The sequence below is a fragment of the Cololabis saira genome, chromosome 8 (genome assembly GCF_033807715.1).
Source record: "Cololabis saira isolate AMF1-May2022 chromosome 8, fColSai1.1, whole genome shotgun sequence".
Taxonomy (NCBI): Eukaryota; Metazoa; Chordata; class Actinopteri; order Beloniformes; family Belonidae; genus Cololabis; species Cololabis saira.
The window spans coordinates 24,350,025-24,366,127 of record NC_084594.1 but is presented as its reverse complement, the minus strand read 5'-3'; the positions used below and the strand labels follow the sequence as shown (position 1 = coordinate 24,366,127).

General features: G+C 38.0%; 1 protein-coding gene across 2 annotated transcripts in view; it reads left to right on the top strand.

The window, feature by feature from the left end:
• Positions 1-16,103, top strand: part of kaznb (kazrin, periplakin interacting protein b) — a 139,822-nt gene that overhangs the window by 30,394 nt on the left and 93,325 nt on the right. For both annotated transcript variants that reach the window (XM_061727362.1, XM_061727365.1), the window contains exon 2: positions 9,500-9,657. In XM_061727362.1, the coding sequence (XP_061583346.1) occupies positions 9,500-9,657 (158 nt within the window). The remainder of the gene's footprint in view (positions 1-9,499; positions 9,658-16,103) is intronic.

Here is a 16,103-nt window from a genome sequence, read left to right as displayed (position 1 = left end):
CCTGGGTAGCTAATGGGAGCTACCCTCACAAAAACATGCACACAGTCCTGGGCTATACATGCCCCCTCTGGCCAACCGGGGCGCCAGATGGGGTGGGGAGGATCCGGCCGGAATAACGTGATCCTTCCACGCGCTACGTCCGGCCGGAGAAGCCCCACCCTGTCTGGTGAAAAGATGCGGCCTGCTCACTCCTCAGGTTAAGGAGGAGACCTGAGCTCAGTGCAGGGCCCTCCCGGGGTTGGTAGAGGATGGCAATGCCCAGGACTGTCAGTAGGTAGGAGCACGGGGTGGTAAAAAAAATGGGAAAAAAACCGGGATAAAAATATTAAAAAAAAAAAAAAATAAAGTTAAAATACAATATTTTCTGTTTTCGTTAAAGTTATTCCACATTGGGATAAGGTTTTGTAAAAGTCAAGTGCTGACGATGGGTTAGGATTAGATAAATCTATAACTTCCTCCTAATCCTTTTGAACATGTTTTTGTTGTTTTTATTTATAAATATTGCACTGTTTTCATTTGTTTTTACTTGTCTATATATATATTTAACCATGTTCAAATAAAGGATTCATTCATTCATTCATTCATTCATTCATTCATTCATTCATTCATTAATAACGGCAACAAAAACTTTTACGATTCTCTCGCACAAGTAGCAAAGAGTAAGGCAGGAAAATGGGCATAGTGATATTGTTTAAATTCATTTGCATATTTGGATGCTGATATAATCACATTAGATACAGTTTAGCACCTAAAGCCAAAACATAATTGGCACAGCTAAAACCATGGAATTAAAAATGAAAAAAGAGTTGCAGGACTTTCTGTCAGTGGACAGAGAGGAAATGCTGCCAGTCTCTCTGGGCTCCTGTCCTTTCGGGGAAGAGACCCACACAAATACAGACGCCGTGCAGTTTGTCCACGCCTATCACCCACTTTAAATTTATTCTCACAAATTATGCACTGCATGTTTGTATATTCCCCAGATTCACCCATCACAGAAGACTGTTGTGCTTTGCATCAGACACAGAGAAAACAAGGAGAAGAGAAAGAAAATCAGATTATTTTGACATGATTTCAGATCTGAAGTAAAGTCCCTAATGTTGGGGGTTTAACTATCTGTGTTAATAAAAACAATCACCTCTGTTGGAAGATGTTCATGCAGCTGTTTTATTTGTATTCTAGAAAAAAAACACCCACAGTTGTGACACAAAATTGTTCGATTACACATCAGGAGAAGTGGTGGAATCATTTAATCATCAGGGAAGGGCTTTTAATTGTTTCTTCTAACAAGAGAGCTGTCAGTTGAAACAGCAGACATTTTTATAAAACTCCTACACACTGTGTAGCAAATGATTTAAATTATTCCCAGTCAGCAAACAGGTAGAAGAGGAGCCAATGTTTGTGGCTGAACTGTAAGAAATAAATTGAAGGAAATGTGATTTATATGCAATAAAAGCTGATATGAAGAGGAGAAGTGAAGAAAACATGGTTACAGTGAGAGGAAGAGACTCAGCAATGGACTGTGGATGATTGGATGAAAGTGATATTCAACGATGAATCACAAAACTGAACCGGGTAGGGGAAAACCGGAACTTTTCTTTGGTGCAGAGCCAATGAAACATATGACTGTCTCAAGAAAATAAGCCCATTTCCACTGTGATTGGTGAAATGGGATTGCATATTAGGCAAAGAACCAGGGGAAGTGGCAGCCATTCAAATTGAAATTTTGGACAGTTACCACATCCCATCAGTCAAAAGTGGTCCTAAAGTCATTTTCCAGGATGATAATGAATCTTGCCCCAGAGTAAAGAGCAGTAAAACTTTTCTTCAGGAGATACATATCAACTCATTCATATCAAGGCATGGATCTCAGTGTGAAAGAAAATATATACAGTAGTTGAAACAATTTTGGAAAAAAAAATTAAAATGGAAAAAAAAGATGAAAAGAATATATTTTTTTATTCAGTGATATATATATATATATATATATATATATATATATATATATATTCCAAGTTACAAGCTAACTTTGTTAATACCCGTACAACAGCACAAGACAGACATGGCAGGTACTCACAATGCTCACTGAACAGGATAGTAGATGTTGCCCACAAGGCAAAGAACAATGAATAAATAAAGAAAGTAAAAACCAAGGTCAGGGTTTCTATTAAATAGTAATAAATAAGTTAAAAGCAGGATAGACCTCAGTAATAAATACAAATCGTTAAGATTTGTTTAAAAGAGAGACAGCAGCAGGGACGAAGCTGTTCCTGTAGCGTGTGGTCCTAGTTCTGGGGACTATAAATCTGCGTCCTGATGGCAGTAGCTGGAACTCACTCGTTAAGGGATGGGAGGCATCATTGGGATGGAGCTGGTGAGCCGCTGCAACTGCTTCGCGTACAGCGACTCCAGGCCCAGCTGGGTTTCCCCAATCAGCCGACCTGACCATTTAATAATTTGGTTGAGTGAGCTCCTTTCTTTTAGGGGCAGGTTTCCGAACCATGATGCAAGTGAAAAAGCTAAAACAGATTCAATAAAAGCAGATGTTTTGGCATTCTTCCTAAAAACAATTGCCATGTATTTGGTCTTTGTCAGATTGAGCTGTAGGTATGAGTCTTCACATATATATATACCGTATACATCAGGCAACCTTTTCTAAGCTGGACTCCCCCCCCCACCCCTTTATCCTTTCAGCTGCATTGTATACCTAGAAATATCCAGTTATCAGATTCTTCGGAGCATATTTACTGATGGGAACTGATTTAACTCAATTAAATAAATATTGTTCCAGATATCCACATCATAAAACATGCTCTATGTAGTTACAGGAGTTAAGAGCAATCCTAGACAGAAATTGGAATGGCTACGTTTCCCTGAACACGTATTTGAAATGCTGATCATTTCCTACTTTCACAAAGACGGTGCAATCCTCTAAAACAACAGCCCACTTCATCAGTTTCATTCTTTATGTTGTTTTGCTGCATGTGTAGGTCATCAAAGAATGTAATGAGCTGTCCTCATCTCAGTCTGCAGCTGCATGGGACCACCTGTGAGTGGGAGTTTGCTTCACAAAAAAGTACAATACCCTTCTGATTTACTTGTTTCTAAGTTATTACAAGGTGCTATGCTACTTGTACGTTTTCATATAAATACAAAGGGCTGTGGGCAGTAATTTAACATTTTCAAACTTGCGTTTCCTTCTGAACAATATCTTTCAAACTGTAAATTATTCATACATGATTTGCATTTGGGTTCATAGACTGATAATGATAGAAAACTGTATGTGAATATAATGGTTTTAATGAATGTGCTGTACTTTGATCTGATGCATGATTCACCTATTTTCTGTCTAGTATTTTATTTATTTTTATTTTTTTTATTTATTTAGCACAAACAGTATCATATAAATAAACAACATGAACAATCAACATTACTGGGATGTGCAAAGGGGAGGTATGAAACCCAAGAGGGCTTATATGAAAACCTCACCCAACATATTCAAATATCAAATTTGTTACAGTTTAAAAACAACATAGGAAAATAATTGAACAGTAATGAGAAATAAGTAGAAAAGTGTAGAGATTAGACAGTAAAATATATAAGGAAAAAAAAAACAAAACAAAAAAAAAAAATAGGAATACGTACATAAATGAATAATACAAAACAAAAATAATGAATAAGCTCATAAGGAGAGAGAGAGAGAGAGGGGCAAGAGAGAGAGAGAGAGAGAGAGCGAGAAAAAACACAACAATAATTATCTTATGTTTGATGATACATGGTTTGACTGATGAGGTACTTTTTGAGAGCCTTTTTAAATGATGTTAAGTTAATAATTTTTTTCAGATAGTCAGGTAGTTGATTCCAGAGACGTGGACCTTGATAACGAATTGAAAATTGCCCAAGAGCAGTTCTAAAGAAGGCAGTGTGGAGGTTGGAAGAGCTTCGTGTCTGGTAGCTATGGACTTGGTTGTTGGACATAAATATGTGAGAGAAACTACAAGGTAAAATATTCATTCTATGCTGAAACACAAATAAACAAATCTGATACACATTGATATCATAGACATTCATGAAATTAAGTTCTTGAAACAGTGGACCTGAACTTGCATGTGGCTCAGAGTATGTAACCATTCTAACAAATCGTTTCTGTAAAGTAACAAGGTGTTTGAGGTTTGTTTTGTAAGTGCTTGCCCATACAAGATTGCAATAAGTGAGAAAAGGATATATTAAAGTATAATAAAGTGATATAAGGATTTTTCTGGGTAAAACATGTCTTATCCTGCTGATGACACCAATGTTCTTAGCAACTTTGTTACAGATGAATGATACATGTTTTTTCCAATTTAATTTTTCATCAATATAAATACCCAGAAACTTGGCATATTGCGCTCTAATAAGAGAATGATTGAATATGTAGACATCTTTATCATAAGGAATCTTTTTCTTATTTTTTGGTACGACTAACATGTATGAAGTTTTTTTAATATTTAGAGATAATTTATTTTTTTGGAACCAAAGATTAACTTTTGTAAGTTCAACATTTGTTTGAGTAATTAGGTCTTCATAACTTCGATTCGACATAAACATATTCGTATCATCAGCAAAATTGACAAAAAACATGCTTTTTGAAACCAGATATAAATCATTTACATAAATAATAAAAAGCAAAGGACCAAGAATGGATCCTTGCGTATTAGTATTAGTGCTACAATAATCTTACAACTTTGAAATATATATATAAATATATATATATATATATATATATATACATACAGTATATATATATTTATATACATACAGTATATATATATATATATATATATATATATATATATATATATATATATATATATATATATATATATATATATATATATATATATATATATATATATATATATATATATATATATATAAGCTGATTTAAGCGGTTGTCAATCCTCAGCTGGAGCCCTCTACTCTGTTTACATCCAGATAACGTTACAGCCCTGTTGTCATTGTGATAACGCCGCCCAGAGACTTTCACTACAGGAGGAGACTGATTTGATTGGCTCCCCAGGACTTTTGGGGATAGTTAATGAGCTCGAACGGATGATGGTAGCTGGATATCCCTGCAAAGCAAATTAACATTTTCTAGTATGTCTAGTTCTAGGCTAAGTAAGTAGCTCATGTAGTGCTTCACATTTTTGTTTTGTTTTGAAAAATAAGCAACCATGGTCCATCTGTGCATCTGTTCCTGTCTGCTGATGCCCAGTAATGCCGTGTGACTGTAAATACAACGTGCCTGTTTATTAGTTACAAATAATATAGATAATACAGTTCATTGTCCTCTCATGTCCCTGATGCTTTCAGCTGATGCCGTTTTTGTCCTCTTATCTTCAATTTATCGACTTTAATTGTTCTGCAAAATTTCACAAAACTTGTGCAGCACAAAGGGTTTTACAAGGTTAAAAAATGATTAACAATAAATAGTTAGTTTGGGAAAAAATCATAATTAAATTATTTTTTCTGATAATAGTTGTTCATTAAAAAAGAATGTCTCCAAGGTGGTTAAAAAGCTGTGCAGTGGCAGGGCTCCATGGGGATGAGCTCCTCAAGGTTGTGGCTGTTGTGGTGGGACAGACTGGAGGGAGATTTTAGCCAAAAGGTGATGCTCTCTGTTAACCAGTCGATATGTGTTCCTGTCATCACTTATAGTCCTGAATTGAGGCTAGAGACCACAGTGAGGTTGTGAATACAAAGGGCTGAAATGAATGTCCTCTGTGGGGCAGCTGGACTCTCTCTTAAAAGGAGGGCAGAAGTTCAGTCAAGTGGAAGAGACTTGGAGGAGAGTCACTGCTCCTCGACATCAAGAGGAGCCAACTGAGGTGGTTCCAGCAGCTGGTTAGGACGTCTCCTTGACGCTTCCCTGGCATGTCCAACCGCTAGAAGGATCAGAGGCAGACCACAGACATGCTGGAGAGATTACATCTCCCTGCTAGCCTGGGAACACCTGGAACAGCTGGGAAAGGTAGCTGGAGAGACGTCTGAACTCAGATAAGAGGAAATCACTGGATGAATGGAATAAAATGAAAAATTAATGATTTTAAACAACTAAACAAACAAACAAAAAAGACTTGTTTGTTATCCAACCATTACTTCTGCTGGATTTTTTCCTCTGAATTTAATTAATTTCCCTTTGGAATAAACAAAGTACTTTGAATCTTTTGATTGACACGAAATAATACTGGTTTTATTTTCACTGCTTTACTACGGTCTCCGTTTCACATTTGCTAAAATTGTGCTTCTTCTTTTCTCTTGCTTTTATTCTCATTTCTGTTTAATTGTGTTGCAAATAGTGGTTTTATATGCAAATTTCCTAGTAGGGCAGTGCCAATTGTTGGCTAAAAATGGGAATGAAAATCAAGCTCGTGCATGTGCATACAATTCCACGATGACTGAGATTTCTAATCCATAAGCACAGCTTCATAAAACTGGCCAAAAAGAATATTTATGCATATTTATGCCTGTGTATGCCTAACCCTAACACAGTTTTAGTCACACAAGTGAACAGTTTTTTCTTCTTGCATTTGACTCCTGCAGATGTGTTTACCTATGAATAAATAACAAGCTTCACATTAAGAGGTTGGACTGAAGTGGTTCAAGGTCTCAAGACTGAGAAATGAGTTTAACACCAGTTTTTGTTTCGGCTTCAGTTCCCTCGCTTCCTTTTTCAAGTCCTGCGGTGTTTCGTTGCTAAATGCTCTCGCTGGTGAAATTTAGTTGCTTAAATTAGTTAATAAAGCTTGAAAAAGAAAGTGGTTTGATTTAAGATACATGAAATCACATCTGTGAGTTGTAATGTTGAAAAAGGTGAAAATATTGGTTTCTTAACCAGCCATGATTTTCATCAAAGATCCTGTCCTGACATCTTATTTGTGCTCTGAAGGTGTTAATATTCACAAACAGTCAGCTTTAAAAGGCCATGATCAGTCAGCTGCCGCTGCTGAGTTTGATCAGCGATGTGAAAACCTGCCGTGACTTTTCCTCACTCACATCCCTGGCAGAGGACTGGGCTTTGTGCTCATATCTATGCTGCTGTCTTGTATGGTTGGTTCCAATTACAATATTAAATCTGGAAGTGCTGGAAACTTGGCAGATGAGAACCTCAGAGCCGAGCCGGCGTCAAACATTGATCAGGGATGTCATCAGCCTGGAGAGGAGTTTCAGCAGCTTGTAATTTCACGAGCGAGTGACAATCGTCTATTACAAATGTTTCAACAAATTCAAACCGCAGCATCAAAATGTATTCTGTAATTTTCTCTCTCATTCTTTATACTTTATGCAATTTTCTTTATATATTGACATATTCAGGGCAGTCAGTAAGTACCTGTTTGTGTGTGCCAGAGTGTGATCAAAATAAAAATCGGAGCAATACATTAAAAACCCAACTAAACCCAACTAAAATTACATAGAAAAAATTGAGCGGAAATAAGAGTGTGCCTGCTCTCTCTCTTTGACAGCGTTGGCAGCGACAGCATGCCATTACCTGTGTGTGTTTGGCCATCTTCTGGGCGCAGATGTGCGGCTTGTAAATATTGAATGTGAAATTAGGATCCAGTCATCAATTGCTGTTGTAAACGATTTGCCTCTCCTCTGCACACCCACCCATCCTTGTCTGATTTGATCTACAGGACACCACTTTGTCTGCAGGGCAGCTGCGTGCTCGTAAACATGCCCCCCTTTGCTTGGCTTCTGCTGCTCAAGAGAAAGCTGAAAGGTGCCGTCATAAATCATTGATATTTCTGTTGAAAGGCTGACCTTGGCTTTCACCAGTGAGTCACCTGTTTCCTCTGTGACTTTGTCACTTTTCTCCCAGTTCACCTGTGAGCCCGAAAGCATGTAAATGGTGGCTTATGATGAGGAAACCAGTTCAAAAACACACCGTCTCATTCTCTTTCTTCTAGTAGACTTGCAAGCAATAAATGCAATTTGCCACTTAAGTTACTTTTTAAAAATTCATTGTTTTGTGTAACCAATCATTTAAATCCAAACAAATCAATTTGCAATGAATCAATGCAAACAGCAGCAACTGTTCTGATTTTGATAAACAGGTGTGTTGGTGAGAGATGCTCCCTGATCACTTTATTTTGCAATCACTCCTTTAGAAGAGCAGGCATATCAAGCATAGGAATTAATACAATGGTTTATATCATATAAGTATATCAAAGATGGCTATAAATGTTTCTCCAGTTCCATTGGATGGTGGAGTCAACAATACATTTATGAGCGTCATGGAAGTGGTAAACAATATGGAGAGCAACTTGATGGATGATAGAAAAACTCTGACTCAATCAAAATACAGCTGTTCTCTTGTGACATGTAAAGATGAACTGCAGGGTTGTGTTTTTCACCTGTTTTTATTCACACTCTTTTAAATCAGTGCAGATGCTCTACTCACTTTTATGTAAAAGTGTCCATGTTAGGCCATTTTCAGCCATCAAATTTTATTTTCTGGTACCAACAAAACTCCAAAAGCTGGTCATTCTTTCTGATGACAACGACTAAGCATCACAGGGCACGTCTTAGATGATTGTTCATCGTAATAAAACTATTGATAAGTCAGAAAATGCAGAAAAGAAACATATGGACTTTTTAAAAGTATTGGTGTGATTATTATGCTGTTTGGATTTTCCTGTATCTAGAAAATATAGAACAAAATGTTTATGTCTGTTGACCAGGTGAGATTAATTGTGCCACAGAAGATATTTTCCCACATTATATTGGCTGAAATAAATAAATAAATAAATACATTCCTATAGTGTAAACTGCAGACCCACTTACTTAATAACTTTAAACTTTATTTGTTCACTTCAGTTTTTATTGTTTGCAGTTTATTGTGTTGTATTTTGAATAAGCAGTATTATGTCTTAGAAAAGTTGCAGCAGTGGCCACAGGAAGGAGCTGGTTCTTTTAAAGTTTCAACCACATTTCTTCAGCCAAACATTGCTGGATGAGATCTTCCTCCTCCTGCCAAGAGCTCTTTCTTTCTCTTGTCTCTTGTCTCTTGTCATTTTCATTTTAAAACTATAAGGACAATTTCTCTGAACATGAAAAGAAAAAGCTTTCAAAGTAGAAAAAAATGAATAATTACGGGACACAGGCTTCATCAAAAGCTTGTTCAAGCTTTTGATGAAGCCAACATCTTGCAGCTGAATTTATATACATTTTTATTTCATGTGAGTATTGATCAAATAACTCCTGTATTACAGGCTTCGACCAAAGAGTTTCACGCACGTCTGAGCAGCAGGAACAGAACAGTGGTCATGGATGAGGGAAATGTCTCAGACCACACAAGTTAAATCCAGAAAATCCCACTTGTGAAAAAGGTCAAAAAGCTTGATAGGACACTTTGAAACTCATTGAAGTATATAAACGCAGCAGAAAATCCCGGTGCAGTCGTCAGGTTTTGGTGTGGATTGACTTTTCAAACATCTCAACCCTTTCTCTCCTCTCTCTGCAGCTGTTCAGTCTTTGAACAACCTGAATGACCAGATTGCTCAGTTCACGGTGACCCGACCGTGTAGCCTGCCTGATGAGGATGGGCCGTTCATGCCAGGAGAGAGGGATACCTTCAGGAAGTCCATGACTCTGATGAGACACCTGCTCGTGGACGCTCAGGTACGGGTTCTTTTTCACAGCAAAGTCAAGAGTCGTTCAGTCGATGTTTATTATGTTGGACTGAATCAAACTTTATTGTGTACTGAGGTGGAAAATTGTCTTTGGCTCACCACAACACACCAGACTAGCAAGAGGATGGACAGGTAAAGATTCTCATCAAGACAGGTTACAGAGCAGAGCAATTCACTGTGTACTGCAAGAGGAATCTCACCCAATTGGTCCAAACATTTCTTTTCTTTTTAAAAATCCCAACCAGATAATTGGACTACGGTGGTCAGAACATGGTAAATCCTGCATGTTCTGTGCGTGCTAAAGCTTGTGGTATGTGTTATTTAACACTTCCCCAGGACAAATACCACACACAATATCTCATGATGCTTCATTCATAAATAGGGCAGATTGAACAAATGGAAACACGTAAGGAATATCAAAATCATACAAAGATCACTAAAAAAAGGCTGCTGCAAATCAAATAAAAGAACGTCAAAATTGCAGTTTGAATTTCATTTGAAAGAATGTTTGATTCGGAAGTATTGTTATGTTGTTAGGGTTGATCATTTTACAAGCAATAATAATATTTTGCTCAGGTTATTTCCCTGCAGAGCACAACTATCTGATGCAGTCAGAGCTGACAGGAATGAATAAGCAATGGTTAACGACTAAATCTGACAAATAAAGTCTTCATGTAAATATACTGGCTGACTTTTAAGATTATAGCTGAATTATTGAATTTCTATCAGTCAACAATCCAACATTTATTCAAAATCAATTAAGGACTTTTAATTTGGTCACAGAATGAGACATGAGCATTCAAATCTCTCTCCCTTATTTAATCTAAACAGTTTCAGCATGGTTTGATCTTAGATTGGATATTGAAAATAACCCATGCAAGATGCATGTTAACTGCATTAAGGTTAACTGCAGTAATGGATTAACCTTTAACTCTGATCTTTAATCCTCACATCTTCTTCATGATGTCTCCCTTGCCTGCATCTTCGGGCACAAAAACACAAAAGTGGAGAGGTAATGAATTACGTGAGGCAGGTGAGGCGATCAGTAACAGAACCCAGGTGTGAAACGCAAAAGGGATTTAATATTAAACTGACTGCACAAGACAGAAATCTATGAAATTAAAGAGGAAATAAAGCAAACTAAAATGTATGAGGGAGAAAATGATTACAAAAATAAATTATAAATGAAGACTAGACTATAGAAAAAAGAACTGAACACTAATAAAACCAAATCTCAACAAAACGTAACACCAGTTTTATATACAGGTATCCTGATTTATAATGTTGTGTTGGACAGCTTTGAATTCAGTGAGGTAAAAGACGTGTCAGTACAACATGTGTTCAGGGCTAAATCCAGAGCATTTTCATCTCAACGTTTTCACTGCAGAGGCAATCCTGCGCTATGAAAACTTTGCCAACCTCAGCATTGCTGCAAACAACTTACAGCTGAACTTTGCAGGCGCTTTTTCCTTTTTTAATCCTCTTCTTAGCTGCTTTCCATTTGAGTTATCTCCAGAGCTTAATCCACTGTTATAAGCTTTTGGGTAAAGCAAAGAAAATAAAAAATGATGTCAAGTTTAATTTTTCATTTAAAAAGATCATCCCAAAAGTCAAAAACTCTCCTCTGCTCTGTCTCAGATGAGAGTTGCTGTCTTTTGTCTTTTTCTTTTGACTTTTTTCTTTTTTTCCCTTTTTTTTGTTCAACGTTAAATGAATCTTGACACCAAAATCCAATTGTGTTAATCAATTATTAATGCCGGTGGCAGCTTGTATTATATATATATAGAGAGCCCCTCCACCGCTCTCCTGGAGATATTTTCTCAGATGCAGTGTCATTGATTAAAGGGAAGGTAATTCAGCAAAAGGCCATTGCTTTCACCTCTGTTTAGTTTTACGCAACCTCAAGTGAAAGATTGTTAGCCTGCAGCCTGTTTCTCCAATTAGTGCAGCATATAGCATTTGGGGTTGATGGATGAGTAGGAGCCTTAGCTGCGGATGAAGTGGCGATTATCTCCCTTAAGAAGTTGTACTTGGGGGACAAAAGAAAAAAGAAAGTTTACCAGTAGTTCGTGTTAAGTGAACTGTTGAGACACCAGTCGGCATCGGAGATTTGAATGTCTGTTGGCCTCTTTTGCGTCAGACAATACAATCACAGATTACACATGTTCCCTGTTTTTCACTTCGATGGACTGTCAAACGGAGGCCTCTGAAAGCTGCAGGCCTGTTGCTCTTTTCTGTCAAGGAGACAAAATATCAGCAGGAGATACTGACATTTATTTGTACTGTACCTGCAAGAGTGTTTAATAATCCCAAGTATGCCCCGAGTTATATGATGACATATTGAATGTCCTTATTTGTAGGGGATTCACAATGCATGAAAGGAGACCATAGAAGAGTGCTGCAGTAGTTTATACGAGAGCTAATCATGGTCTGTACATAGTTAGTCGGTATGTATAAACACATATATTTCTCATGTTATAAAATGCAAAGACAGGTTGCAACATGAGTGGGACCTAGCTGTGAATCTATAAACCAAGTTTTTTTCCAACCGTTGTTTGGTGGACACTTGAAGATGTGATTTTTATCTTCATAGGTTAGATCAGGGGTCGGAAACCCAAAATTTTGAAAGAGCCATATTGGACCAAAAACACAAAAAACAAATATGTCTGGGGCCACAAAAAATGAAAAGTCTTGTATAAGCCTTAGAATGAAGGCAACACATTCTGCATGTATCTATATTAGTTATAACTGGGGGAAGATTTTTTCTTCATTATGCACTTCGAGAAAAAAGTCGAAATGTCGAGAAAAAAGTCGAATTGTTGAGAAAAAAGTCAAAATTTCAAGAAAAAAGTTGAAATGTTGAGAAAAAAGTCGAATTGTTGAGAAAAAAGTCAAAATTTCAAGAAAAAAGTTGAAATGTTGAGAAAAAAGTCGAAATGTTGAGAAAAAGTCAAAATTTCGAGGAAAAACTCGAAATGTCGAGATTAATGTTGAAGTACAATCTTGTGAAAAAAGTCGAAATGTCGAGAAAAAAGGAAAGGAAAAAGGAAGAAAAAAGAGAAAAAAAGGAAAAAAATAAGAAAAGAAGGAAAAAAATAAGAAAAAACAGAAAAAAAAGAAAAAAAAGAAGAAAAAAAAGGAAAAAAAAGTCAAACATTTTTGAAAAAGCTCCAGGGAGCCACCAGGGCGGTGCTAAAGAGCCGCATGCGGCTCTAGGGCCGCACGTTGCCGACCTCCGGGTTAGATGGATGGATTGGCTCGGATGACTAATAGATCAGTCTTAGAGAGATTTATTTAAGAGTATCATTGCTTCAAATAAAATTAAGACTATTTCAACGTAATAGTTTTGTGTTACAGAACCCAAATTTGTCTCAAAATGCACCGTCACTACTTTTATCTTCGTCCTTCGGCGCTTGATGTCAACTCTCCTCCCCACTGCATCTTTTCTGTTTGACGGACAGAAAATTAATCCGGTGAGCTTCAACAAATGGTGTGCTGAAGCAGAACGTCAAGAAATAAAAAAAAAACTCTGGTGACTTTGAAATTTCGACCTGTCTGTGGCTCTGTTAACAATGACGGTAAGAACAAGCGACTTTTGACAAAGACAACTGTGGAGGGAGTAGGCGTAGCTTTTCTCTTGTTCAGGTGGAGGTTACCCAGAAACCCCCCGCTATTGAGCCTCCAGGCTCCCTGTTAAACTCGGGCTATGATGCATGTACATGTAAATGTCTCAGCCATAAAACTCATGTATGATCTCACCCCTCACAAGTCAACTCTGCTCATCGACAGTGGTTTGCATTCATGGAGAGTCGTGCCTCTGCTGTCAGCTGGAATATGAAATTAAATTCTCTTTTGCTCTTTTAATGTCTGGTCCCCGGTTTTTAAGTGGCTGCTGTGAGGCAGAATACCAAGATGCTCTTGCATCGAATTTAGTGCTGCTACTGCATGGGGGAGACTCCTGCTGCTGAGGACGAATAAAGGACCCTCCAAAGCCTCGTGTCAATCACACAGCCAAGATGTCTTTTTATATTATAAAGACCTTTTTCATGACACAAAGCGGTGTAACGTTGTCTTTAGAAGTCAGGTTAAGAACATGTGATGGATTCAGCATTAAAATTTCACGTGGACTAAATGGCGGAAAATTAATTTAGAGGGGAATAGTTTGTCTCTGAATGCTACCCTAGAGTCGATTGCCTCATTTGTCATGTGCACAGATGAATTATTTATGTCCACGCTGCTGTACTGGGGTTGACTAATCAAATGGATTTCTGTGGGCGTGGAAGCTGTGAATTTGCGGCGTGAAAAGTTGCCCTGCTTTTGATCCTTTGGATGGGAGTCTGCCGGACTACAATGCTGACCTGGTGACAGAGTAACAGAGGGGACACTGCTCAGACGATGCTCGGAGTCCTCTTTTCAGACCAGGAAATGGACCAGTTCAGAGCAAATACTGCAGTGAGGGTCAGTAGCCACATTCAGAGGAGCACCTCAGAACCTTTGTTTGAGTAAGTCTGCATAAATAGCTCTTTCCCTGATGGCTCATTCTTTAGAAGATTTAAGGAGCTGAGTAAGAGTTACAGTAGAGAATTTCTTTTTGGACTCGTCTTGTGCTGCATTGCCATGCCTTTATATTTTTCCTGGCCCATTTAAACTGTTTTTGGACTCAATATGAAAAAAGGGTACAGAGAAAAGGGGGACACAATTCTTTCCATAATGAATCTGCTGTCAAATACTAATTTTAAAGGGCTGAATTACAGTAGACACTGATCAGCAGATTACAGTTGCTACAACTCTGTAGCTGCACACACACACTGCAGTAACTGCTGCTGCATGCACTTGCTGTTGCACAATTACAAACAAATGTGCCTCAGTCAGATATTTAACACCTCACCTTTCACCACGTTAACACTCAAAGTCACAGTGACAACTATGTCATCCTATGATTATAGTCAAAATCAAAACTCCAGTCTGCCTCAATGAGCTTCAGCAGATGTCAGTGAAGACAATTTTTCACTCTGGTTTTATTATAATGCTGTTCGGACCTGTGCACTAGCATTCAGTTCAAGTTCTTCACCTGCATGAGCAACCTCTTTTATTCACACCAGACACATCAAGACACACAAACTCTGTGTTGTAAGATTGATTTTATTTTTTTTTACACATTCAGTAATATACATTAGATGAAATATATAATAAGAATTATCCTGAAACACAGACATGTGAAATATGTTTTAAATGTGCCTGCAGATTTGAGCATAGTCACGTTGAAACACAGCTGAGTTCATAAAGTTTACGGTTTATAGATAAGTTGATATGATCTAAGATCCTTTTGGGGTGAACAGGTGACAGACACACACATCATTTACTTCCCCAAATAAAAGGCACAAAAGCAGATGCATCCATGAGTGACGTCCCTGTGTGTGTTGATTCAGCAGAGATAAAATTAAATTAAAGAAACTCGATCTACAGGAAGGAAAAATATTTGCCAACAATTCAAATGTACTTTTCTGCAAAACATTCTATATCCATTTGGGTTATATAGGGATCATATGGATTTGGATTGTCTTTTTGATTCCTGTTTTTGTGTTTTGGTGTATAAACATTCACCAGAAATTCACCAGATGTTCTGTTAGAAGACGAAACTTTATGCAAGATGATTCCCTTATAAAGTCATAAACACACCTTCTAGTTGCCTATACGTTTTTAGACTTTCAATCAACACAAATTTAAAGAGTGGCCTGAAATACTAGGAGGTGAAGAGTCTCGTCAGTGACACTGCTGCTCCACAAATCAGGATTAGTGCTCCATTCAGTCCATCCATCCATCCATCCATCCATCCATCCATCCATCCATCCATCCATCCATCCATCCATCCATCCATCCATCCATCCATCCATCCATCCATCCATCCATCCATCCATCCATCCATCCATGCATCTTCTTCCGCTTATCCGAAACCAGTCGCAGGGGCAGCAGACTAAGCAGAGATGCCCAGACTTCCTTCACCTCAGCTACTTCCACCAGCTCTTCCGGGGGGAGTCCGAGGCATTCCCAGGCCAGTCGAGAGACATAGTCTCTCTAGGACGCATGCGAGAGAGATGCCCAAGCCACCTCCGCTGACTCCTCTCATTGTGAAGGAGCAGCGACTCCGAGCTCCTTCCGAGTGACTGAACTCCTCACCCAATCTCTAAGGGACCGTCCAGCCACCCTGCGGAGGAAACTCATCTCGTCAGCTTGTATCCGCAATCTTGTCCTTTTGGTCATTACCCAAAGATCATGAACATAAGTGAGGGTGGGAGCGTAGATTGAGGCCCCGTACACACATAGCCGGGTATCTGCTAAACCGAAGATATTTTCCTACGTTTGGACCTGTCATCCACATGAAAACACAAATAAACGAATGTTTAAAAAAACTCCAGGCGAAGTGAAGATTTTTGA